Here is a 26,344-nt window from a genome sequence, read left to right as displayed (position 1 = left end):
CTAATTAAAAACAAAACACGTATGGTTTGTATTTTAATATAAAAAAGTATCTTATTTGACTACTTTATTTCTTCCCCCTCCAATAACCCTACCGCCGTAACAGTCGTAACCGGTACTACAGCTCATTCCTTTTTGCGCGCGGCGACGAACGCACCTCTCAAAATATATTTGCATATAAAAATAAGTAAAATAAGTGATTTTACAAAAGTTTTTGAAAACCAAAATGCCAAAACGTAGTGCTGAAGAACTAATCAAGCATTACGAAAAGAAAATTGCAAAAATAAGGAGAAAAGAAATTACGCCAAGTGTATGTGAAACCGATGACGACAGTTTTCTATCAGGTATGTGTACTAAACCAGTGTTTTCTCCTACCAAAACGCCTCACATGTAGGTGTAGAGCGTGTAGACCCAGAGTTAATTCTCAAATGAGATTGACCGAGAGTCGCTGTTGTTTACAACAGCATTTACTTACTCAACCCAGAGCCAAGTATCTTTCGAAATTCGAGATCGGCCGAGAGTTGCCTAAATAAGTAAATTATGCATTTTAGCAGACCCAAGAGTCAATTTTTTCCAAATTGACCGAGAGTCAAATCCTTGACTTACCTTTTAATAAAATTTATATACCTACCCACTAAAATACTTATTAGATATTTAAAATACAGACAACAGAATCAATATTTAGCAATATTTTCATGATCTAAATAAGGTAGTATATATTAAAAAAAAAAAGTAATTCTTTCCACCTTCAACATAGTTAAAATAATTCAAATTGTAAGAATTTTAATTAAGTACTTACATAGCTTATTTCTACTTTTAGTTCCCGAGGAGAATTCACCTCCTCAAGCCGATAACACGGTTGAAATCCCCTACGAGGAAACCTTTGAGATCCTGCCAGAACCAAACCTGGAAGTACAAACTACTTCAGAGCCTACACAAGAACTAACGAGTCTTGTTGAAAATGTCACTTCGGAGACAACAACGCCACCAGACTTGGATCCAGAGCTGCTAGCAGCATTGGGAGACCCGACTGATGACACTCCCGAATACGGGAGCGACATACACGAACGGCTGGCCAAATTATGGCAGCCTCTACTTAAAAAAGGCCTGGACAAAGAAGCAAAAGACAGGATTTACAAAGAATACACTACTCCCAATAACTGTAGACTGCTTCAAGCCCCGAAAATGAACCCCGAGATCATGGCGGCCGTGACTGACGCAAGGAAAACAAAAGATAAACGATGGGCCACAAATCAACAGCAAATAGGCTCGGCTATAACAGCCATAAATAGGGCCATGGAAAAATTAATGACAAGCGACGACAAAGCCTCAGCTATAAAACATCTAAGCAACAGTTGTCGAATGCTGTGTGATATGCACGCATTGTTCACGAAAATCAGAACTAGAGTTGTCTGCACAGGCCTAGATAAAACCACACTAAGTGTTATAAATAACACAGAACGAGACGAATTACTCTTCGGGGCCAACCTGTCGGAAAAAATAAAGGTGGCAAAAACCCTCGAAAGACAAGGCAACCAAATGAAAAGACCTAATCAAAACCAAAGACAAACACAGCCTTCAACATCACGTCCATATTCGGAAAACTGGCAGGCCCCTCCTCGTTACCCATCAACCAGAGGACGAGGAGGATACAGGAAGCCCACGCCCAATGCTCGACGACAGTACGCGCAAACCTCGATGATACCACCACCAGCTCCACCTCTCCCAAGGGGTCCACGTCCTGCACACCAGATGCGCCCGAGGACATCACAACAATAACTCAGGTACATGCTGGCAGATTATCTCTTTTTCATGACAATTGGACACATATCACTTCCAATACTTATGTATTAGACTGTGTTAAAAATGGTTTACGTATACCTTTTTGTAAAGAAGTAGTTCAATATAACATACCTCCATGTAATTTCTCACATGCTGAATATCAAGATTTAAATATCGCCTTAAACAAACTTATAGACTTAGGAGCTATTGAAAAATGTACACCTCGCACTGACCAATACTTGTCTAGCATAAATATTTTTAACACCAAAACCTAATGGCGACAAACGTTTTATATTGAACTTGAAAAAATTTAACAAATTCGTCTCAAAGTCTCATTTCAAAATGGAAGACTATTAGAACAGCATGCAAACTTATTCCAAAAAATGCTTATCTGGCAACAATAGACCTAAAAGAAGCCTACCTTTGATCCCTATTAATCCCGAGGACCGAAAATACTTGCGTTTTCAGTGCAAAAAAGCCTCCAATTCAATCATTGAAACATATGAATTTACTGCTATGCCCTATGGTCTATCAGTGGCACCCTGGGTGTTTACAAAAATTATGAAAGAAGTTATTTCTCATCTCAGAAATCTCGGCTTTAAATCAGTGATTTACCTAGACGATATTTTATGCATTAGAGACAACTTTATCGATTGTAAAAATAACGTTAATGAGACTTTGAGACTCCTGCGATCCTTAGGTTTCGTAATAAACTTTGAAAAAAGCTCTCTGCAGCCAAATCTCATGTGTCGCTTTTTAGGTTTTGTTTTCAATACCAAATCATTACACATTACATTACCCGAACAAAAACGAAACAATATTGCTCAGTTGGTTAAAAAATTTACAACTCTTACCAAATGCTCGATACGAGAATTTTCACAATTAATTGGGGTATTAGCACAGAATAATAATAAGTACTACGTACAGAAGTTTTACTTCGCGAAGGTGTTTAAAAAAATGTATGCTCAATGTCATTAACAATATGGTGTAATTTAGCTTGTCTCAAGAGTCAAGCAAGTTTGTCAGAAGTTTTGTTGACAAACGTCAGTGATCGGTACTGCGCCGAAGCTATAGGGCTGACTTCGGTAAAATGATGTGACGTGAGGTGCCAATCTGCAGAAAATGGCGGAGGAAATACATGATTTAGCATGAATTATCATGAATAATATTAACTACTTATTTACCTCTCAGTGTCTTGAGGCAACTTAAAAAAGTACATTCTGTGTTTTTATTATTATTTAGGCAGTTAAATACTGCACAGTATTTAGTACACCATTTTCTTTATTTTTTTCCATCATACACAAGAATACGCGTGCGTGAGTCAATGTTCGCTCGTATGTGAGGCCTTGTCGAATAGTACTCTTGTAGGGGGCAATCGTGCGTGTTTTGTTTTCGATGTAAACTCGCGGAGATGAACAGGCCTGGTATTAGTCGCAGCCTGCCCAGCCGTAAAGTACGGTTGGGTATACACAAAGATATTGGAAAGGCAAAAGTACTTAGCCTTACTTAAAAATGATAATTACGAAACAAACATCATACTCCCTATAGTCATACTAGAAGATCTTAAATGGTGGTTAAATAACATCTTTAAAACCTCTAACCCCATGCGATATTCAAACTTCGAACTCGAAATTTATACAGACGCGTCTAGTACAGGGTGGGGAGCTACGTGCGGAAACAAACGAGCTCATGGAGCTTGGAAAGCTGATGAACAACAACACCATATTAATTATAAAGAACTGCTAGCCGTCTTTTTAGGATTAAAGGTATTTGCTAACCAAATAACCAACAGCGCAATATTGTTACGTGTAGACAATACAACAGCCATAAGTTATGTAAACCGCATGGGAGGCATTCAGTTTCCCCATTTAAACGATCTATCTCATCTTATTTGGCAATGGTGCGAGAAACGAAATATCTGGTTATTTTTTTTTTTTTTTATGTGATAGGAGGCAAACGAGGTTATTCGCGTCTTATGTTAATACCAAAGAGAATAAAGCCGACCCTGCATCTAGAATTATAAATCCTGACACCGAATGGCAGTTATCCGACTCAAGCTATAAAACCATCGTTGAACAGTTGGGTCAACCCGACCTAGATCTATTCGCTTCTCGCACAAATACCAAATGCACTAAATTCGTATCATGGAAACAAGACCCAGACGCAATCGCAGTAGAAGCATTCACCCTAAACTGGCAAGACGTTAATTTTTATGCATTTCCTCCCTTTTCGCTTATCTTAAAATGTTTAAGAAAAATCGTAGATGACAATGCAAACGGAATACTAGTATTTCCAATATGGCCTTCGCAGCCGTGGTTTCCATTTCTGCAGAGCCTTGTAGCCTCTAAAATAATATACTTAGGCCCACATAAAGGACTTTTGCAATCTCCTTTCAGAGAACACCATCCATTGCACGAGACTCTTACCCTGGGTGCCGCGAGGCTCTGCAAGAAGCATTCATACGACGAAAAACACCACTAGAAGCCATATCCTTAATGTTAGCCTCGCTGTCTGACAGCACTTTAAAGCAATATAACGTTTGCTATAAACTATGGTGGCATTTCTGCGAATCTAACAAACTAGATACCTACGAACCGACAAAATCTCACATCTTAGGTTTTTTAACTGAACAATTTAATAAAGGCTGTTCGCATGCATCTTTAAATAGTCATCGATCAGCACTGTCCTTATTATTAGGTAATAGTATTGGCAACGATGAATGCGTTAAACGATTACTTAAGAGCCATTTTACATTTTCGTGCGAATTTCTAAGATTTTGGAAGCATGAATTACTATCTTAAGCAACACCCAGATATTATTTAATAACTGCGAAAGATAGGTCAATCCTTGTTGTTGACCATTAATGAAACGGATTTACTAAAACTCTTTTGCTTAATTCACAGTGCCCCATCTCCCACAACCATTTTACGAAAAAATTGCCGCAGACTCATTTTCAAAGTCCTGTATCTATTATTTTTGCTCATATAATAATCTTAAAAATATATAGTAATCATCGGACATATATTTTTGTAGTCCATTAATGAAATAGATTCTTGAATTTCATTACCATTATTGAGTAAAATCTAAAAATAATTTGGCAAATTTGAAGATTAACGTCACATTTTGATCGTGGTTTTTGGTTTAAAAACACAGCATAAACTGCAATAAAAGTATCCCAAAATAAAGAATATTCATTGTAGAATTAATTTCTACAGTTATTGTTTAAATATTAGTAACCACTTTGTCAAAATATTGATGTGAATATCAGTATAAATTACAATGCGCAAGCCGACCAGTGTTGCCAGAAGGTTACTTTTGTAACCTTTTAGGTTACTTTTGAACTGCAATGGTTACTTTTAGGTTACACTAATGAAAAGGTTACTTTTAGGTGATTTTTCAGAAATTGTAGAATTAACTTTTACAGGTTATTCAGTAAAAAATATTAATAGTGACAATTTAAAAATTATGTCATAAACTGCATTTAAACATGAATTTGATTTGTTATTTGTTAAAAAAAAAAGAGTTTTAGCGAATGTTTTGTTTTTCGATAGTGAAACGCAAATCCATGAAACGTTTTTATACGACCGGTCACTTTTCGGTCTTCATGGAATGGTCAAAATTTCAAATTTAGGTAAACGATTGATGATCAATTGTTCATTTTCCATCCATGAACAACCTTACACAATCGCTCCCCCCCCCCCCCCGTATGAAGGTTACTTTTTATTGAAAAAGGTTACATTTTTTTATATTTTTGGTAATTTCTGACAAGACCCGACTGGCAACACTGAAGCCGACATCGATTAGTATGGCGCGAGCGCCCGTCAAGGCAGGACCTGTGTCATTTTTCCCGCCGTGACGTTTACGTGCGTTCGTGTCGTAAAGCGGTGATTTGTACGGCGACCAAATACATTTGATACTATGCCGAGAGGCTGTTTCGAGTCGGCCGGCCGAGCAGAAATTGAAATGATGAATTTTAATTTCTTTGACGGATCTGGGTGTAACTACACTCGGCATCAAATAAATCGCACCTCCCGCGACAAGCACTTACCAAACGTATGCATCCCCACTTCCCACCAACGTTGGTACCATTAGAAAGCCTAGTTCTAAACTTCATTTCATAAAAGGAAAGGTTTTTACCCCAAAAATGTGTCTTTACAAGGATCCAGAGACACTTCTTAAAAAAATAGGTAGTTACGCTATAGCCATTTTTTGTGACTATAAAACTGTTAAGTTGGGATTAATCGCTATCCATCTGTTAAAGAGGACACGTGAGATCTTTATTTGGTTTTATAACCATAAAAATTTGTCTAATTGATCCCAGAGGTGAGCCCAAAGTGAGGTCTATTTTCAAGTCACATTTATGGTATATGTTAATAATTTATTTAGAAATGAAATGTATTTTTCTTTAAGGATATTTATTGGGCTTTCAAATAACACCAATATTGTTGGGGTACCATGATTGTGTCAGAAGAAAATCTTTAAAGTTCGCGTCGCGGAAGGTGCGGTTTATTTGATGTTGAGTGTATGTATAATATGTAGGTACCATGTATTTAATTTAATAAATAAATTATAAAAAAGTATATCCATTATGATAGCACCCTTAACACAAGCATATTGGTTGCCTACTTTTGGACTAGATGACGCTGTGAAATTGTCCAAAGATTTGTTTATTTAATTATCCGCTTTGAGTTTTGTTTCGTGAAGAAGAAAAAGAAGCGTTTTGTTTTGTTGTTAAATCTATACTAATAAAAGAGGAAAGATTTAATTGTTTGTTTGTTTGGAGGCAATAGGCTCCGAAAAAAAATTCTTTCACGATTTAGAATCCTAATTTTTTTCTATGTAGGCTATAAAATATTTTCAAAAACTTTAGTCCAAAATCTTTGATAAAATTCGACGTTTAATAAATAAATTAGATAACATGTTAATACTTTTTTTTTCAGTACGATTTTAGTACTTGTTTTTCAGAAATTCTACGATTTAACTAAACTTCTAAAGTGTTTATATTTTATGCATAATTTATTAACTTCTAAAATATACATATATCCTATTGATAGATGACGTGCTTCGTATTTTATTAAAATTATTACCTGACTAGGTTAAAAAGGTGTGGAATGTTATTTTGGAGATAACTTGGTTCCATAGAATTATAGAGAGATGCTAAGTAATGCGCTGAGTTCGAAACTCAGTGTCGTATTAGAAATTCACACACACAAAGAAATCAAATTATGTGCTCATTATCCATTGCGGTATCAGTATTCAACGTTCGAATAATCTTTAGTACTATGCAAGCAATATAAACTGTTTACATAATGACGTCGCTACTGTCATCATTGCTTTCACAAGCAATAATGTTCCAATTTGTCCCTTGTCACATTTCCCTTTAGTTTCTGTGATCTGTGCTTGTTTCTAAGTTGATATCAATGAAATATTCCTTAGTACTTTTGATTTAAATTATTTTTTTTTATTTTGACACGTGTTTGAAATTTATTTATTATTATTATTATTATTTTGGAAAGTCTGTATTCATTCCTAGGATTCCCCTAACACCATCAAATTCAAGAGAATTCAAGAGAGTGCAGTTTCCCATCTCATGCTTAGGGACCACGGTTTAAAATAGTGTGGTTGCATAGAGCCTGCAACGGGCAACCGCGTGCGCAGCTGCTGTGTTGGCGCCCTCACGAGTTTTAGCGGAGTTCCATATGGTAGCGGGAGTAGACTTAATGGAAATCTATGCTTCTCCGACGACCAGTTGTATGTGGAATACTCCAGAGTATGCGCACACAATAGCCTGGTGATTTTAGCACCTGAAGGAAAAACAAAAAAACATTGTTTACAAAGAAATCTGCGGCAGGTGTAGTGTTTTAATTTTGTTTTAGAAAGATCTCATAATTTTGTAAGTATTCAAATATTTAAACATAATGATGTGTAGATTTTATATCAAAAAATATAATCATTTAACAAAATTAATTTTCTTAGAATATTTTAATTCTATTAGAACCATTTTCCACTTCATCGCAGAAGAAGTCGCGGGCAAAAAGCTAGTATGAAATATGTAGTATTGCCCGCGGCTTCACCCGCTTGAAATTTAGTTTGTCACAGATCGTCATAAATTATAGCCTATACATTGTTATTCTGGTCGACGCCAGGGATGGATGAGCGTCGCTGTCGCTGGCGACAGGGTCTTCTGGTTCAGGGTTCATGGCGTAGGTCACAGGCAAAATGAAATCCACTCGTAGAAATTAATAAACTCAGTGTATTAACGAAAATAATTACACACAGCACTAGAGTCGTATCGGAACTGAGTGAACCAAAGGTCTTGCGATAGGAACGTCCGACCCGAGTGATAGTTGAACACAGACTGCCTAGTACTGCTGTACTGTACTGTAAAGTTTCATCAAAATCTGTTCAGTAGTTTTTGCGTGAAAGTGTAACAAACATCCAGACATCCACACAAACATTCGTATTTATAATATTAGTAAGACTAGTAAAAAGTAAGATAGTAAGATGAATTATTTTAGTTATTTGTTTACTTATAATAATATTTATTTATTTATTTCTTAGCTCTGTCTGATAATGGATCTGGAGGAGATGCAATGGCCACCTCCGTAACAAAACAATAGAACCATATGGAGTTTGGGCTTGTGTGATTCGCCTTGACGAATATTTCGTATCCAGGGTCCGATGATGGAGCTGTAAGGGGGCAGATTTTTTTTTTCACTATGTGACTGTCTTTATTTTGTACTTCATATATTTTACATATTATACCTATTAGTGTTTCATTATTCGTATCCAGGGTCCGATGATGGAGCTGTAAGGGGGTAGATTTATTTTTCACTATGTGACTGTCTTTATTTTGTACTTAATATATATTTTACATATTATACCTATTCGTGTTTCATTGTGAATCGAAATATAAAAGACTTAATAAACTCTATTAAAAATTTAAATTATTTAATCAAGTTTGAATACCTCATTCTACCTTAAAATTAATAACTTAAATCAAGTCTTAATAAGGTCACGGCTCAAGATTTTTTTGTCCATTTCAGCGTTCTTTTTACTCTTTTGACGTTGCGTTGACAGCTTTTACCTAAATTCGCGCGGAATATTTTTGTGAAATGGCTCTTAAAGGAGCATTCAAACTAAGGCCTAGCTTACCCAAATATACCTATACATGGGACCCACAATTAGTTCTTAATCACCTTTCAAAATTGTACCCCAATACCGAATTAACGCTGGAAAACATCACTAAAAAGCTAGCAGCACTATTGGCAATTTGTACAGCTCAAAGAGTACAAACGATCTCACTGATAAAACTAAGTAATATAACTATTAATGATAACATTATTAGAATTATAATCACGGACATCATTAAAACATCAAGGCCGGGCCATGAACAACCTATATTAAATTTGCCTTACTTTCATGAAAATATCAAAATTTGCCCAGCTACTACCCTAAAGGATTACATTCTTTTAACGCGACATAATAGAGAAGATAATTCCGGTAAACTATTATTAACATTTAAACCACCACATAGACCAGCAACCACACAAACAATTAGCCGCTGGGTCAAACAAGTGCTGGCAGATAGCGGGATAGACATAAGCATTTTCACTGCACATAGCACGCGGCACGCAGCCACATCAGCTGCGAGTCGCGCGGGATCTAACATAGAAACAATTAGAAAAGCCGCAGGCTGGTCTAACACTTCAAGTAGGACCTTCGCTCGATTTTATCATAGAAATATACAAGATGACGGCCTGTTTGCAAAATCTGTATGTTTACCTAAAAGGTAGCCGATTTACGATTCCAATTACTGATTTACAAATTGTTATTATGAATAATGAATAATTACTATGTAATTTAAATTCTAACTTATATTGTACAACACAAATTATGTGTTTTAACCAATAAATAATTATGTTAAGATGACATCCATGTGTAAAATGATCTATTTGATAATTAACCTTATTGATAATAAGAAACAATGTGTTCATTAGAATTAAGTATTGATAATGAATAAAGTATAAAGTAATTATTATACATTATTCAAAGGTACTCCCAACACAAGTATCTTACGATTACTTTCTGGGAGACCCCGGTAACTTTATTGTAAATGATTTACAGAAATAAACAATTTTTTTTTTTTTTTTTTTATTATTTTTTATTATTTGCAAAACCCTTTACTCTAAATATCTACCTGGTAAATAATATCTGAAGAATGAAGCTATAAAATATAATTGATGATTAAACGAACTTCGAGTGAAGTTCGATCATAATTATATGAATAGCTTCATTCGAAGATATTATCACCCACCCCCCCATATACCCACTGAAAAGGTTTTGCAAAAACTATGAAAGAATGAGCTGTAGTACCGGTTACGACTGTTACGGCGGTAGGGTTATTGGAGGGGGAAGAAATAAAGTAGTCAAATAAGATACTTTTTTATATTAAAATACAAACCATACGTGTTTTGTTTTTAATTAGACTGAATAAAAGTCTCTAAAAATTTTGCGAAGTCGCCTAGTAGCTTAAAGGGACTACCTGGTAAATAATATCTTCGAATGAAGCTATTCATATAATTATGATCGAACTTCACTCGAAGTTCGTTTAATCATCAATAATTTATCATGCGAAAACAGAATAATGATAAAATATCACCTACATAAGATTAGGTACCTAAGTCTTAAATATTCAACTGTTTTATGTGGCGTATAGTGGTCATAATTTCGCAACTTTTATCAAATGTTGATTGATAAACGACAGCTTTATCAGATTATGAAATTAAAGCTAAATTCCAGCTTTAACAACTGGGTCTGTTTTGGCAGAAAACATCTCGTCATAATCGTTTCAGGGGACCGCAATTAACCAAATTTTCTACAAGAACCATTTATCTGTTTCTCTGTCGACAGACTGACGGTTAATTAGTAATAAGTTAAAATGACTTCGCCTCACAGTCCCGGACTTAAGTCCCTATTCGTAACGTTAAAAGTCTCTAACGCAGGGGAGGTTGACGGGACTAGGGTTTACACGAGTCTTCAATTAGCAAAATTAATTACTGCTAGAAGTGGAATTTATTAGTGGTGACAAGTGATAGTGGTGGCATTTCTGGAGCACTAGTATCTATGTTAATAAGCTAACAAGCCCTCTTAATTGTTTCTACACAATTTCTTAATAAAATACTTTATTTCTTTGGAATTTTAGTCCTCTTGAAACTACTTAGTTTGTAAGAATACTTCACTTTATCTCTCAAACAAGACTTAAAAATATTTTTCACGAAAACAGTTGTCTGTTCGGTCGACAGAAAGTAATGGTTAATTAACAACGTCGTCGTCCGTCCTAGTTAAAAGTATCTAAGCGCAGTTGAGGACTTCTGACTGGACAAAGTATTAAGTTGAATTTTTGTTACGGATTATCAATTACTCATTTCCTGAGATCTGCTTGTTTATTTTTAAGCTATGTTACATAGAAATAAATGTAACTCTTTTCAAATGAAAGAATAGAGCGTATATTCCAGTTCTTCACAAAACAAGCTGAAAATGATGACTGACTTCTAGTGCCACTTCACGGCACTGGCCAATATTATTGTTTGGAAGATTTAAAGCTAAGTATATTGATTTGCGACATGTATAAAAGAGATTCTAAAAGCCAAATAATTAAAAAATGTATCATCTTTTCAGCCATAGGCGTCACTGCTGAAATAGGCCTCCCCCAATAATTTCCATAATGACCGGTTGGTAGCGGCCTGCATCCAGCGCTTTCCTGCCACCTTTATGAAAAAATCTACCAAGTACATCTTAATTGATAGAAGTTAGTGGTTTGAAAGTAAGCACTACTGCTAACTATCTAACTGCCTACGACGAAATCAAACTAGTGCTCGCCCACTGCTCTCACCTTGTAGTTTGACCTCGCATCTCTGTGGCATAATAGATGCAACATTGTAGTCGCGATAGTATCTTCGGTTATTCATGATACTTTGTAAAGACTGCTATGCACTAATAGACAGGCTGAACTGAGATATTGCTCACTTTGTTGTTGATGGTATAAATAAATAAAAATTTTACTTGATTGGGATCGAGCGAAACGAGAACTGATGCAATGGAGCAGCAAGGTTCTGGAGTGGAGGCTACGTACCGGAAAACGCAGCGTAGGACGTCCACCCACAAGGTGGACCGACGACCTGATAAAGGTAGCAGGAAGGCGCTGGATGCAGGCCGCTACCAACCGTGCTATGTGGAAGTCATTGGGGGAGGCCTATGTTCAGCAGTGGACGTCCTATAGCTGAAATTATAATGATGATGAAACGAGAACAAAAAGACTAAAATTGGGTTAGAAAATCAATTTTAATGTGAATGCGGGCTCTGATTAAAGTATTTGGGTTAATTTAACTAACCGCTCTATATTTTTAACACTCTGTTCTCGTTTTGGGTGACATGATGTTGGCTTGTTACTAAATCCAGTCCACGAACGTAACGTAAACATTTCTTTTGGATATTCATAACGTTACGCAAGGTGTGCACGTAAATTGTAATTTGCTGTTTCAAGATATTTTAGGCTATCGGCGCACGCGCACGCTGTGATACAATTTTTATTATAACAGCTTGTCTAATAGGATAGTTACAAGTCTTTGGTTGTTTGTCATCTTTTTCTACCTATTTGCTCTCATTGACAATTTCCTTTGTTGTTACGTTGTCATTGTAAACGATTTGTATTGGATTTCAATGTATGGTTATCAGTTTCATATTTTTAAGTATACCCTGAATATACTATTACATGAAGTAAGGTCAACACAAATAGAATTCATTCATTTATCTTGCTAACAAATAATTGTGTTTGATACTCCCATTTATGTATAAATAATAAGTAAATATTATTGTAAAGTTTTTTTTTTTTTTTTTTTTTTTATGTGATAGGAGGCAAACGAGCAAACGGATCACCTGATGGTAAGTGATTACCGAGTAAAATATTGATAGTACTGAAACAGTGCGTTTTAAGATATTCTTACGATATTATGTAGGAGATTTTATGGGCTTTATAAGTGAGGTGGGAGGTGTAGAAGTACTAAATTATATCACAGAATAATAATAATTACCTACTATTCTTTATAACTTCTTTTTCGAATAACTTAAACAATTGAGAAACAATAAACAATCGGATGACGTCACTAACTTCTTTGAACGAGCGCTTCATTGCATTCACATAACTCTTTCAGAACTTTTTATTAACGTCTATATTTAGCTCGGAAGTTTATATGATCGTTACCATATTATGACATCGAGGCGCGGATGATTCACATTATAAATACACTGCCAGCGTTTACATAATGATAAGTGTATTGCAAATATGTACATACGTTAGCACATCAACCAATGTGACACCTTATGCAGCTTTTAATAGGTACGGTTTTGTAATAATACCTACGATTAACTGATGATATACGACTGTACGTATTAAAATATTTGCGAGTGACATAACGCCTGTTGCTTTACATTGTGGTGCAATGTAATTATTTGTTCCTTTAAGGGAAACTATTAGTTAATGTTAAAGGCAAAATTGCCTTCTGATGGCACAACATAACTTTTAATTTATACGCAAATCCCATTTTTGCATAAAGAACGTTATAATAGTAAGTAGGACAACGTGCATTTTCATCACATGATGGGTAAAATGCCTGAATCGTCCAAAAACATATTTAAGTATGTAGGTGTTAATAGTTTTAAAGGTTCTATAAGTACGTTGTTGCATTTGGCTGAAACGATGTACTTGTGTTAAAATTAAGCATAAAACTTCTCCTTAATTATTAAATTCCGCCTTAAACTTCTCAAGTTATGAAGTAATTTAACACAAAGTTGCAAACATGAAAGCCATTGCCAGCGTTGCTCTATTTAATTTCAATTTGGGAAGAAATTCCGCTTATTTGTATCTGTTTCCGAAATAAATTTGCTCCAACACCGAGTGCTGACGTATTGTAATGTTCATTACGCTTGCAGCGTTAATAGACGCAGAGCTAGTAAACGCCAGACCGAAACAGATATTATACATAAAAATCAGATTTTATGGTATAACGTAAGTCTAACTTTTACGGTGGCTTTTTCTGTATATTCAATAGACTGTAATTCTACCAACGTTATACCATAAAACCTGATTTTTATGTATAATATTTGGGCAATAATTAGAAGTATTTTCCCCAAAAGCCAGACAGTTTTGACAGTTGCAACTCCTTGCCAGACAGTTTTTTTAGGGTAGCTCCCAAAGCCACGATGACTTTGTCATTCTAATAACTAACATTATATACTAATATTGGGAGCATACGCTGATAAACTTTCAGCTTTTATAAAATGACGTAGGTCGGGCGTTCACTAGCTCTTAGTCTATAACTGCTGAAACTTTGCAGACTGCAGATTCAATCTAGAACTTTTATTGCATGTAATAAGTACCTACACATAATCGTGTGTTAATTAATTGTACTTAAAAGGATAGGAGGAAAATATTTCATTATTTGTTTTAATGGAGTCAGTGAGCTTACAAGAAGTGTTAAGTTAGTGATGTAGTTATGATATCCATTAAGGAGCTTAATCATCGTTTTACAAGACTCGTAGATTGTTTCGTTTTCGATTGGAATTGTTGATATCAATCGGAATTCGCATTTACAATCAACTACCTATCTTTGTTTCGTTATTAATTAATTAAATCAGAACAGTAGGGATTTCTCCAATAAGCTTAATTTAAAATGGTTTCGCCAAATAATATGCTAAACACCACCTATCATGTTTGCTCTGTTCTTTCATTAGCACAACATTAAGTTGGCTAATTACAATGCTATTGGGCCAAATTTTCAATAGTGAACTCGCTCATTTGCATTAGTCACCACAAGCGAATTAATTTGCCGCTCGCTGCGGGCTCGCTGACGTATTGAGATGTCCGTTTACGCTTGCAGCGTAAACAGCGCATTTGCATCGAGTTCGAAAATCGCGACAGCATCATAGGGTCATGTCGCCTGTTCGCGTCCATAGCTCTTTTCGCGTCATAACGCGGATTTGCTATTCACCGACACATTAAAAAAACTGAAAGGCTTTTATGAATGGCTTGATGTTTGAGAGATGACACTTGTAACTATTTTCCACTAGTTATAAAGAGAAGTCCGTGTCTTTTGGACGCAATCAGGTGCTATATCTCTTGCTGCCTAGAGGCAATGGATCATTGCGATTTTAGTTCTGTATTTGCACCTGGTACCTAGATTTCAATTTAAAACAGTGGAAAATATCCATCATATCATAACAAACCAAGCCTTATTTATACATAAGTATGAGTGTCTGAATTTGATTCTGAAACTCCTCACTACTTTCCACTTTTAGGAGTGATCGATCCGTCATTTGGATGCGAATAAGGTGGACGCAAACTGGCGTTATGACCAATCAGGCGCCATATCTCTCGCTGCCTACAGGCAATGGATCATTGCGATTCCGGTTCTGTTTTCGCACGCGGCAGACTTCAAGTTTGATTCATATCGTGGATGGCTACAGGAATGTAGACCATGCTTCCTTATCTGAAATCGCAACACATAATTTTGTCGAGTTCGACGAATCTGGAGTTAATAATAATATTTAACGTATTATTGATATACCTACTTGTTTGGTTATAGGAAAGTGGAAAACTGATAACATTGTTTTATACACTTTAGGGAAAGTTTTAGCTAAAATTCTAGAACAACATAATACCGAACGTCATACTGTAGAGTGACGATAGGTATTGATACTTATGTTCGTGGTAGTGGATAGAATTTAAAAGAAAAAATATACACAGATTGGTTTTGGTTGGTTAAATATCATTATTTACATTTTAGACCCATCACAGGACAGATTAATCTTGTGGGTTCAAGTCCCGTCTCAGGCAGTTCGATTTTTTTAAGTTATTTATAATTTTCAGATTTATCTCACCCTCAAGTTTCCTGTTACTTCGTGACCATGGCGCTAATAACAGTGCCGAAATATCGGAATCTTAAAATTAAGGTACATGGTAGCAAATGTAGCAATCCCGTAAATAATAATTATATCTGATTAATAAGACTCAGATGGAATCTAGTTTGAGCATTGTTTTGGAATTCGGACATAGGTGCTCTACCAAACCAGATTTATTTCCACCGCGTTTTATCGAGCTGTCTTGCTGACAAGTTGAGATACATTCATTTAACTGCACGCGCCGCAATTTGGTATGGAAACGATGTTATTACTAGGACTGTATAAACCGGTTCAATTGGTACCAAATGAAAACATAGGAAATGTAGGAGAAACACTTTTTTTACTATGGGAGTAAATTGTAATAGAGGAGAGTTGTGACATTGTCGATTTTTTTAACTTATTAACCACTAGGTGGACCGACGATCTGGTGAAGGTCATGGGAGGTGCCTGGATGCGAGCGGCGTAGGACCGGTCTTTGTGGAAATCCTTGGGGGAGGCCGTTGTCCAGCAGTGGACGTCTATCGGCTGAAACGAACGAACGATTAAAACCACTAGCGAGCTGGTAACAGTCCGCGTATTTTAGATAGAGCTCGCTGATATTAATAAGTTTCCAAAAATCGACAATGTCCCTACTCTCCTCTATTACATACAACTCAATTCGGTCTCCTCTACCTAATACAAAAATTAACTTGAAAATAATATAAAGCCGGCAACCGAAATCAAATTAACAAATATCGAGCTCTCCGCAAACAGTTTTCCTCTTTTATTCAAAATACACTTCCTCTTTACCCGATGTTGAGTTATTTTTAAAATACCATAAAAATTTTCGCTCATATTTTTTCAGTGTGGACTCTTTGCACAGGCTTTAGTAACTTTATTTCGTTTCAATTTTCACTGTACAGCTGGATTTATAAATCCGATAAATAAATTGAATATGCCGGTTTCGAATATTACTTTTTATGAAATGTTGGTAAATAGCGATATATTTATCTGGCTTTGCGAATAATTTATCTCTTTAAAAATACGGCAATAAGGTTTTTTGGCTCTTTTCGGGTAATTTTAAAAGAGTATAATAAAATTATATTATATTTACCGTATGTACCTATTTAATGCCTTCAATTCACATTCGACTATGAAAACATAGTTGTTAACACACGTAATTTAAATGGACGAAAGATTTTATTCATTTTAATCAAGAAGATCAAGAAAACAAATGTTCATTTATGTATTTGGGTTAATACGACTAACTGCGATATAATTTTATCGCAATTCTTGTTCTCGTTTTGGTTTACCCGTATATTGTAGGCTTGGGGTTACTAACTTCAGAACGTAAACATTTGGCATTTTGTGAAACGAAACCTACTTAATTAATGAATAATACCTACTTCAGTTGTTATCAACAAAATTCATTACGAGTACATTTAAAAACAATATTCGAGTAAGCACACTGATAAAACTGTTTGTAAATAACTATTTGTTGTTTTTTAGCTAATTAATTAACTTATTTGCCTTAACTAAGTACATTTTTTTCTTATAAATCTAGATAGGATTTTTTTGTATTTATTAGATTGGAATTTAAGATACTAGTTACGTCTTGAACTTTTAGATTAACTTTTTCTAAGTTTGAAAACAAGCATGAGTTCTATGTAAACGTAGACCCACAAATGTCACTTCTTAACTATTGATTTCAATATAAATCAGTTTGGCCATTAAGCGCGGAAATGCAGCCAGCATTCTGGGCACCATGTCGCGTTGTTTGGACAGCGATTTGGGACAAATTTTTTATTTGTAACTATGTTACCTAATTTGATAGTGAATTCGAGTAGCTTTGATTTAAAATTTAAATATTTGAGTTCTAAAAAAATATAAATTAAACTATTACAGAAATCTCAAACCAATATAGGTACCTAATGAATGACGCAAAACGTGTAGCCTCGGTCTCGCTTGACACATCACTCTGACCACGGGACTGCGCTCGAGCGGAAACCAACGCGATATCAATCACTAATAACTTACTCGTTAAAAACGAAGGCAATGGAATAAGTAATTACTTGTCCTTAGAATAGATTTGTAATTGCTTGTGTTGTTACCTTAAGCGAAACTTAACATAATTTAATTTCGTTTAGTTTATAAGTACGACACATTTGAGACATTAATTTATTGTTATGTCACTCAATTTGCAGCACAAAGCAGTGCTTCTTTAACTTTAGTGTCAATAGAATTTTACGAGTATGATCCCCAATCCTAATTTAATTTCTTGTTATATGCGCAGCGTTGGGAAGTGGTTTTGTTAAATTTTAAAGTATAATTTGCGGTGTATGTACTTAACACTAACAAGTACCTAATTGGGTAGTGCTTACCAGTCAAGAAAAGTTTAAAGCTATAACCTGAAGACTACAACGATTTATTTTTATTGGTACGAGCTTTATAAATAGCCCATAAAATACTATAAAAACTACTGAAATATTGTTCAATCAATCACATCACTTATACAAACCAATAAAAATGATTTACGGCAATTCTTTCGACGCCAACCGCTCGAGTTGAACTTAACTCAACATTTGGGGGGTCTTTATAGCTTTCAAGTTGGTATTTTCACGGTGCTTATTGTGGGCAATTAAAATTTATGCATTTCAATAAAACTTGCCCGTGGCTTTTATTTATGACGTAATTTGTTGTTAAATTGCTGAAATTAAAAGTTCGTAAAACTTATTTTTACGGCACTATAATTTTTCGTTGATATTAATTGTCGTAACGCTTAGTTGGCGCCGTTTTGTTTCTAGTTAAATAAGATTTTTATAATAAGAAAAGTCGTAAACGCCGCGCCGATCAGACCCAGGGCCGGATTAACCATATCGGGGCCCCTAGGCACAGCTCGTTTCGGGCCCCCCTTTTTTTCGTTCGTTTCGGGCCCCTGTCCACAACAACGCAATTTGGAAATTTTTACTGTCTACTTACCTAGTCCAGTAGAATTAGGTTTAAAATCGGAAATAATTCCTACAAAAGATTTTATTGCTTCATTGGTTGCCCATTAAGACTCTCCTAGGTTTTCGACTTCGGCGGAGTTGTGCTTAAGTGGTGGGGGCCACCGAAAGGGGCGCTTTTTCGGTTTTCCGGTTATACCGCGTAAAGGACTTACCCTATCGAAAAGTGGTCTTCCTGACGGTTGAAGGGCATTTAATCCTGCATTAAATAAGACCAAAATCATATGTTTTGGACAAACCGTTTTCGTGCAAATGTTCGGCAAAGTAGAAAATATGTGTATAACTATTGACCCTCTCCACGTCCAATAACTCGTCACCCGTAAGCTCCCAAGCCTTGTAAAGGGTCGTCTTAACCAGCGTATTCCTGTCAAGGCTCACGAGTTGGATTTGCTTATCCTTGTTTGTCCCAGCCGTTCCGTAACTGCGGTTGCTGCACCTCTCCCTGGCACTCTCCTGAACGACTCTGTGTTACCTAATGTGGCTGCCCCTCTTCCTTGTACCCTCCTGTACGATTGCATTGCTTAGCCATATGCCTGGTCCAAGGTTAGACGCCACAAAATCAACTTCGTACGCGTGAAAATACTTTAAATACTATTTTCCGTGCTTGCAACATTTTTCTTTACTGCTTCGCCTCTTTTAGTCGTAGAGTGATTGTATATATCCTATAGCCTTCCTCAATTTATGAGCTATTCAACACAAAAATAATTATTTCAATCAAACTAGTAATTCTTGAGATTAGCGCGCTCAAACAAACAAACAAAAACTCTTCAGCGTTTTAATATGAACTTGTTGTTGTTGATTTTTAGCGTCGAACCTTAGACCAGGCATACGGCTAGGCAATGTAGTCGTGCAGGAGGATAAAAGGAAGAGGGGCAACCACAGTAGGTAACACAGAGTCGTTCAGGTAAATGCCAGGAAGAGGTGCAGCAACCACAGTTAAGGAACGGCTGGGACGAACAAGGATAGGTGCATCCAGCTCGTAAGCCTTGATAGGGTTACACTGGTTAAGGCGCTCCTTTTCAAGACTTAGAAGCCTGCGGGTAACGAGCCATTGGACGTGGAGAGGGTCATTAATTATACACATATTTTCTACTTTGCCGAACATTTGCACGAGAACGGTTTGTTCAAAACATATGAATTTGGTCTTATTTAATGCAGGATTAAATGCCCTTCAACCGTCAGGAAGACCACTTTTCGATAGGGTAAGTCCTTTACGCGGTATAACCGAAAAACCGAAAAAGCACCCCTTTAGGGGGGCCCCACCACTTAAGCACAACTCCGTCGAAGTCGAAAACCTAGGAGAGTCTTTATGGGCAACTAATGAAGCCTTTAAAGCACTAAAATCTTTAGTAGGAATTATTTCCGATTTAATTCATTTTTGTGTTTAATTCTACTGGCCTATACATTACGAAATAGAATGAAGGATTTTTTTATGCATAACAAGGCAGTTATTTGACCACAATTGCACCTGATGTTAAGTGGGATGCAGTCTAGAATGGTGCATATCTGCCCTGTAAGTGCCTATTCACTCTCGCCTTGAAAAGGCCCGGATTATAGTCTTCGGGAAAGACAGCAGCAGGCAGCGAATTTTATTCCAGTCCCTAGCTGTTCGCATTATAAGAGTCATCGAGACGCTTAGTGCGAGCTGGTGGAATGTCAACAATATAGGGATGGTACGCTAACCTGCGTCTGGTTCCCCGATGATGGAAGGGGGCTGGTGGAATTAGTTTGTGTAATTCTTTCTCACATTCTCCGAAGTGTAGCCAGTAAAACGCTTCGACAAGGGTGGGGCTGTCGATAAGTCTTCTGGCACGTCTTTCCACCGAATCCAGAGCAGCCAAATGTTTCTTGGCAGAGCCATCCCAGAGGTGGCAGCAGTATTCCATGCAAGGTCGGATCTGTGCTTTATAAAGCTGCAGCCTTTGCTTCTTGGAGAAGTACTGCCTTGCCCTCGAGAGGATACAAAGTTTTTTGGCAGCAGTTTTTGCTATGGATTCGATGTACTCGCCAAAGTTCAATAACTTGCTGGACATTTCAAGGCCCAAAAGTTGCAGTCGCTCGGTGATTTTAACAGGCACACCTCGGAATGTTGGAGCCATAAGGAATGGACTTCGTTTGGCGGAGAACAGACACGCCTGTGTTTTTGACGCGTTAAATTGGACCAGATTGGCATCGCCCCAGGTACCATCATCATCAACAATGGACTTCAGTCATCACATTGCAAAGGTATACGACGCCTTCATTCAAGTGAAAAGACTTGCCACAATCTACAGGACGAAGTATCGGAGTCATTTGAAACAAAATGAAACAAAGAATAGGAAATCTAGGAATCTTGCATAATTATTTTTATAAAACAAACATAAACATTAAAAAAAAACGACTCCAAAAAACCTGCACCAAAAAGTAGAAAATAATTACATTAATTTATTTATTAGGACAAATGTATACCACATGATTGATATTCTCGGAGTCGGTGCCAGCCGTTTGTTGCTCTTTAAGACTATCCTAGGTTTTCGACTTCGACGGAGTTGTGCTTAAGTGGTGGAGCCCCCCGAAAGGGGCATTTTTGCGGTTTTACGGTTATACGGTGTAAAGGACTTGCAGTATAGAAAAAAAATGATCTTCATGACTATTGAAAGGCATTTAATCCTGCATTGAATAAGACCAAATTCATATATTTTGGACAAAACGTTTTTGTGCCTATCATCGACAAAATAGAATATTTAATGACCCTCTCTACGTCCAATGGCTCGTCACCCGCAAGCTCCAAAGCCTTGAAAAGGGCCACTTTAACCAGCATATTCCTGCCTCGCGAGTTGGATTCGTCTATCCTTAATCATCCCAGCCGTTTCTTTACTACGGTTGCTGCACCCCTTCCTTGCACTCTCTTGAACGACTCTGTGTTATCTACTGTGGCTGCCCCTCTTTCTTGCACCCTCCTGCACTACTACGTTGCCAAGTCTTACAGCTGGTCCAAGGTTCGACTCCAAAAATGGGCGACAAGCCATTGGACGTAGAGAGGGTCATTAATTATACGTATATTTTCTACTTTGTCGAAGAACAGTCAATGTCAAAGTCAAACATTCAATGCAGGATTGAATGTTTTTCAACCGTCATGAAGATCAGTTTTCGATACAGTAAGTCATTTGCGCGGTATAACAGTAAAACCGCAAAAATGGCCCTTTCGAGGGGCCCCACCACTTAAGCACAACTCCGCCATTAAAACAATAAAATCTTTTGTAGGAATTATTCCGATTTAAAATCTAATTCTACTGGCCTAAATGTTACGAAAATGAATTAAGTTGCACAATATCGAAATATGACGATTGAATGTGTAAACCAAAATAGGGCGAAGTTTTGAGGTGGTTTGAGTTTTGTTGCATAAAAATAATCTTTAACATGTTTTTTTTTATTTTTTAATTGGGAGTGCTGGGCCCCTGGTCATAGTGGGCCCCTAGGCACTGGCCTAAAGTGCCTTATGGATAATACGGCACTGATCAGACCATTGCAATGCATTGTAGCTTCACTAAGAAAATTATTTCGATATAATAATCGTATAGTTTCGTCTCTTTTTATTTAGTACATCACTGGCTGCTGGCCAGTAGGTGTGAGATGAACGGAGCGATATCGAATGGTTGCATAATTAACCCCAGGCTGTAATATATCGGATATTTAGCTTCACGCCTGACTATGCGATATTTATTTCATTACTACGCAATAATAATTCATTATTTATATTGAAGTCTTTGAATTTGTTAAATTTATTCAGACGGTGCTTATGTACCTAAAACTACCTAACATAAATAAGCACCTACCTAAATTTAGAAAGAAACGATAACTCTCCCTAAGATTATTATGAATAGGTACGAGTACTACGATTATAGCTATGATACTTAGTGAAAATTTTAGGTAGAAGGTACTGAATTATAAAATGATACTCAATCTTTATACTTTGAAGCAAATAACAGATTTCATATCTTTAATAAAATGTACTTAACCTTTAACCGACGAGGTGCGGTCTCACAGACCGCTCCGGTTTTTGAAATTTCTGGATTGCAATGTTCTACTTACTCCCGTGTCCCGAGCGTCTCAGTACCTTCGAGTTTAGTTGCACATACGCCATTACAGGTAGTGGTTATTTCGATGAGGGCAGTTTTAATAAGATAATTCGATTTAAAGTTCAACAGCGGTCTGTGAGACCGCACGTCGCAGACTACGTAACTTTTTTTAACCATACTAAAACTTGCGTTTTTGTTTTAGACGACTGATTTTTCGTAAAAATGATGGATCTTGGGCCATCACAACCTAGAAAAAGACATTTCCTAATGATACATTGATATTAGGACATAATATTATGTAAAAGATGGTAGTCTGTAAAAAAATACAGCGGAACGGGTGGTAAAGCAAACAGTGGCATTTATTCTAGGCTCTGACATGGAAAATCAGCCTGATGTTATTGCACCAGCTGCAAAAAAGACGTACATTTTAGTCCACCTAAATTGAAAACGAAATTATCTTACAGGTGTTACCTATGCATACCGAAAATGCTTGGCATGCGGTAAAAAAATATGTCCTGATTGTGCCTAATGTTTACCCTACGTCAATTTTTTTTTTGTTCATTATGTTCACTATATTTAGGAAGGAGTATAGTTTTTTTTGCTTTGATTAAAATTAACAAGTTATATAGGTATTATTGAGCTCTAGTGTAATTTCAATGAAATTAAGGGTCAAATAAGTTGTAGCCATATTTAAATAAATAATATACATTGATTCCTCACAGATTATACGTATGTTTATTTGTAATACTATAATGTTCTCAAAAAAATATAAAACCTATATACTTTTATACCAAAAATAATTATTTTTTGAATAAACAGTATAGCGGTCCCACAGACCGCACGTCGCAGACGGCGTGACAAAAAAATCACGTCGTCGGTTAAAGGTAAACGAATCTCGGATTTTCTAGTCTCAATAGAACGCAATTTATGTCTGCTTTCCCGTCTCAATGGTGTTTTGATTGCAAATAACATGAAAACACACTAAAGTTCATGTTTTCCTTGTATGTGATTCCTTTACTACCTTTTTATGAATCTGTAATACCTAACGATGGAATACTACTTCGAGAAATTCCATACGTCCTTCAATTATACCTAATCAAATATTAACAACTCTCTTCATTTTAATGGAGCGTATTGAAGCGTTATCAATGACACTTGATGAAAGTAATTTTCAAGATTTTAATGCGAAAAAGCAATTTATGAGAGCTTAAACTTAGATAGGTTCCATAGAATGTAAATCGGATTTACTTTGACGGAGTTTGAAAATTAAATATAATATTTGTAAGCGATACTTTATATTCTTCTTTCAAGGGTCTTCCTTTTGAGATATGTTTATAAATAATAAATCCAAAGTGGAAAATCAAGTAAAAATCACATTACCACTTTGGAATACGGCAAGTAACAGCGAGAGGGTATGGGATATTTTATTATACAAATGATCCATCCACAAATTATGTTTAACCAAGCTAGTGAAAGATTCAAACAGCATTTCGGGTAATTTTATATCGTGTAGGTAATGGTATGAAACTCAACATTTCGGAAGAGTCGTCTTAACAAGAAAAGTAAGTATCAGAGACGAGTATTATACGTCAATCAGAGACTTAACTAGCACTTTTACTCAAAATGCCAACATTTTGAGTAGTGACCCAAACATATTTAAGAAATAACACATTTATAATCATTTTCCCTATTCCTTAAAAGCTGTCGAATTCATAGCTACGTAGTTTCTAAGTAATTTACCAATATTTTGATCCTTAAAGATTACTAACAACATTATCAAGCCTCAAGATCGTTAAATAGTTTCTCCATAAATTTTCATCATCCCAACTTTAGCGAAAGGGAATGAATCGGGGAGTTAACGTCTAACAATAAGTTTTAACGCCGCGCATAATTTAACACGTAACCATAAACTATAATGAATTAAAAGCCGGTCATAAAGTTATTAAAGCTATGGTTACAACGCCGGTGCTTGATTCCGTAATAGTCGACTCTACTTGAATTACAGGACGTCTCTCTCACCCCTTGATGAATGAAAAGGGACAGCTTAAATAGTTTGCTACCGTTTTTTTTTTGCATGCCAGCTACAAGTCAATTTCGTTCATTCGTTTCAACCTAAGGACGTCCACTGCTCGATAAGGGTATCCCTTAAGGATTTCAAAACGACTGGTCCTGCGCTCCTCGTACCTATCTAGGTGCTTCCCATTACTTTCACAAATCAATTTACATTCGTTTAAAAATATTAGTGTTAAAAGAAAAATAAATTCACTTAACTAATTATATTAATTAGCTATTTACAATGGCAGATGGCCACATAAAAGAATTAATGTCTCGTAAACTGAAGCGTCCAAGAAATATGAATTATTTATCAAGTATACTATAAAATAAGACAATGCAAGCTCAGAACTATGACAATAAAAGTTGTCCAACGTCAAGCGACAATATGATCCATGATATCTCGCTTTTGTTCCGGGTTTATGTAGCGCTGTATAGCGCTTACAAGTTACAATAGACTTAGGTAAGCAGCTCAGGAAAGCGCTAGCGCTTACGCTTTTCTTGGAACGTGAACATACGAGATATGATGGCAAGGCATATAGGTAAAAGGAGGTAGCGATGAGTGAGACAATAAGTGAAAATCTAAACACTCACTTTTATAGTAATTACAGTAAAGTACAGTGGCAAGGTTTTTGGTTAAGTCCGTTCATATTTTAAACAAATACTTAAACCACACCTACATTATCCTCACCGTTTATAGCCACGATAGCCGAATGGTGAATGGATCGGAGTGGAGTCGACTCGAGATCCGAGGAACGCGGGTTCGAATCCCACCGCCGCTCGACTATTGTGGTGAGCCCACTCGTAATACAAGCTTATTTAGCATAACACAAGGGGCTAATGGGACTATTAGTAATTTGGGCAATACAAATTGCTAATAACCTTTTTAAAAAAAAGTTCATTTTGCACCTCTCTATGGTGACCCGAATTAATATTATGAGGACTTCATTCTGTACGTATCTCATAATCAGGCTATTTAGACTCCAGACTCCACTGCAGGAGGACGACTGGACGACCCCTCTGTAATTTACCAGAAGCAAAATAATTGAGGATTCGGCCTAAACTCCGCTGGCTACACAGGTTAGGGAGGGACTATTCCCACCTCTCGTTCCCACCACTGCAACTCCTGTGTAGCCAGGATCTACAGCTTGACCGCCACAAAAACCCAACCAATGAAGGTCAAATTTGTCCCGGGGGAAAGTTAAACTGTCATTGGACCCGCAACGAAATTAATCAGAAGAACATAGGAGGAGTTCGTTTAGGTTAGGGAGGCCTGATGTTCGCATTATGTGTCCCTTAATAAGCTAGGCGACGTCAACGGGAAGAGTGGGGGTGATCCTATTTTACTCCACCGAAACCACACAGCTAATAAAATGTACCATAACAAAAGCTGTGAACTTCTCTAATTCGCACATCATATGAAATTCAGCTACACAACGCGTACAGAATTTGTCCCTATTTTGTTAAGTCTCAAGAGTCAAAGTTGTGGTCGGAATTTATAATACATTCCTA

General features: G+C 36.4%; 3 protein-coding genes across 3 annotated transcripts in view; 1 reads left to right on the top strand and 2 right to left on the bottom strand.

Moving 5' to 3' along the window:
- The window catches only part of LOC135078318 (uncharacterized), a 295,960-nt gene that overhangs the window by 240,685 nt on the left and 28,931 nt on the right, over nucleotides 1–26,344 (bottom strand). The window lies entirely within an intron of this gene.
- On the top strand, nucleotides 224–1,776 carry LOC135078317 (uncharacterized). Its single transcript, XM_063972916.1, has 2 exons — nucleotides 224–341; nucleotides 818–1,776. Exons 1-2 carry the CDS (start codon nucleotides 224–226, stop codon nucleotides 1,774–1,776), a joined length of 1,077 nt encoding a protein of 358 aa, XP_063828986.1.
- On the bottom strand, nucleotides 20,324–20,821 carry LOC135078316 (uncharacterized). The gene has a single exon (XM_063972915.1). The coding sequence runs from the start codon at nucleotides 20,819–20,821 to the stop codon at nucleotides 20,324–20,326; it is 498 nt and encodes a 165-aa protein (XP_063828985.1).

The sequence above is a fragment of the Ostrinia nubilalis genome, chromosome 14 (assembly GCF_963855985.1).
Source record: "Ostrinia nubilalis chromosome 14, ilOstNubi1.1, whole genome shotgun sequence".
NCBI classification, from domain to species: Eukaryota; Metazoa; Arthropoda; class Insecta; order Lepidoptera; family Crambidae; genus Ostrinia; species Ostrinia nubilalis.
Note: the sequence above shows the minus strand (reverse complement) of the source record. Positions and strands in the feature narration are given on the sequence as shown.

Excerpts from the sequence above, each read along its gene's own strand:
- LOC135078317 (XM_063972916.1), top strand. The coding sequence starts at position 224 with ATGCCAAAACGTAGTGCTGAAGAACTAATCAAGCATTACGAAAAGAAA. Across the intron at positions 342-817 it reads TGACGACAGTTTTCTATCAG|TTCCCGAGGAGAATTCACCT; the intron begins GTATGTGTACTA and ends TTCTACTTTTAG.
- LOC135078316 (XM_063972915.1), bottom strand. The coding sequence starts at position 20,821 with ATGGCTCCAACATTCCGAGGTGTGCCTGTTAAAATCACCGAGCGACTG.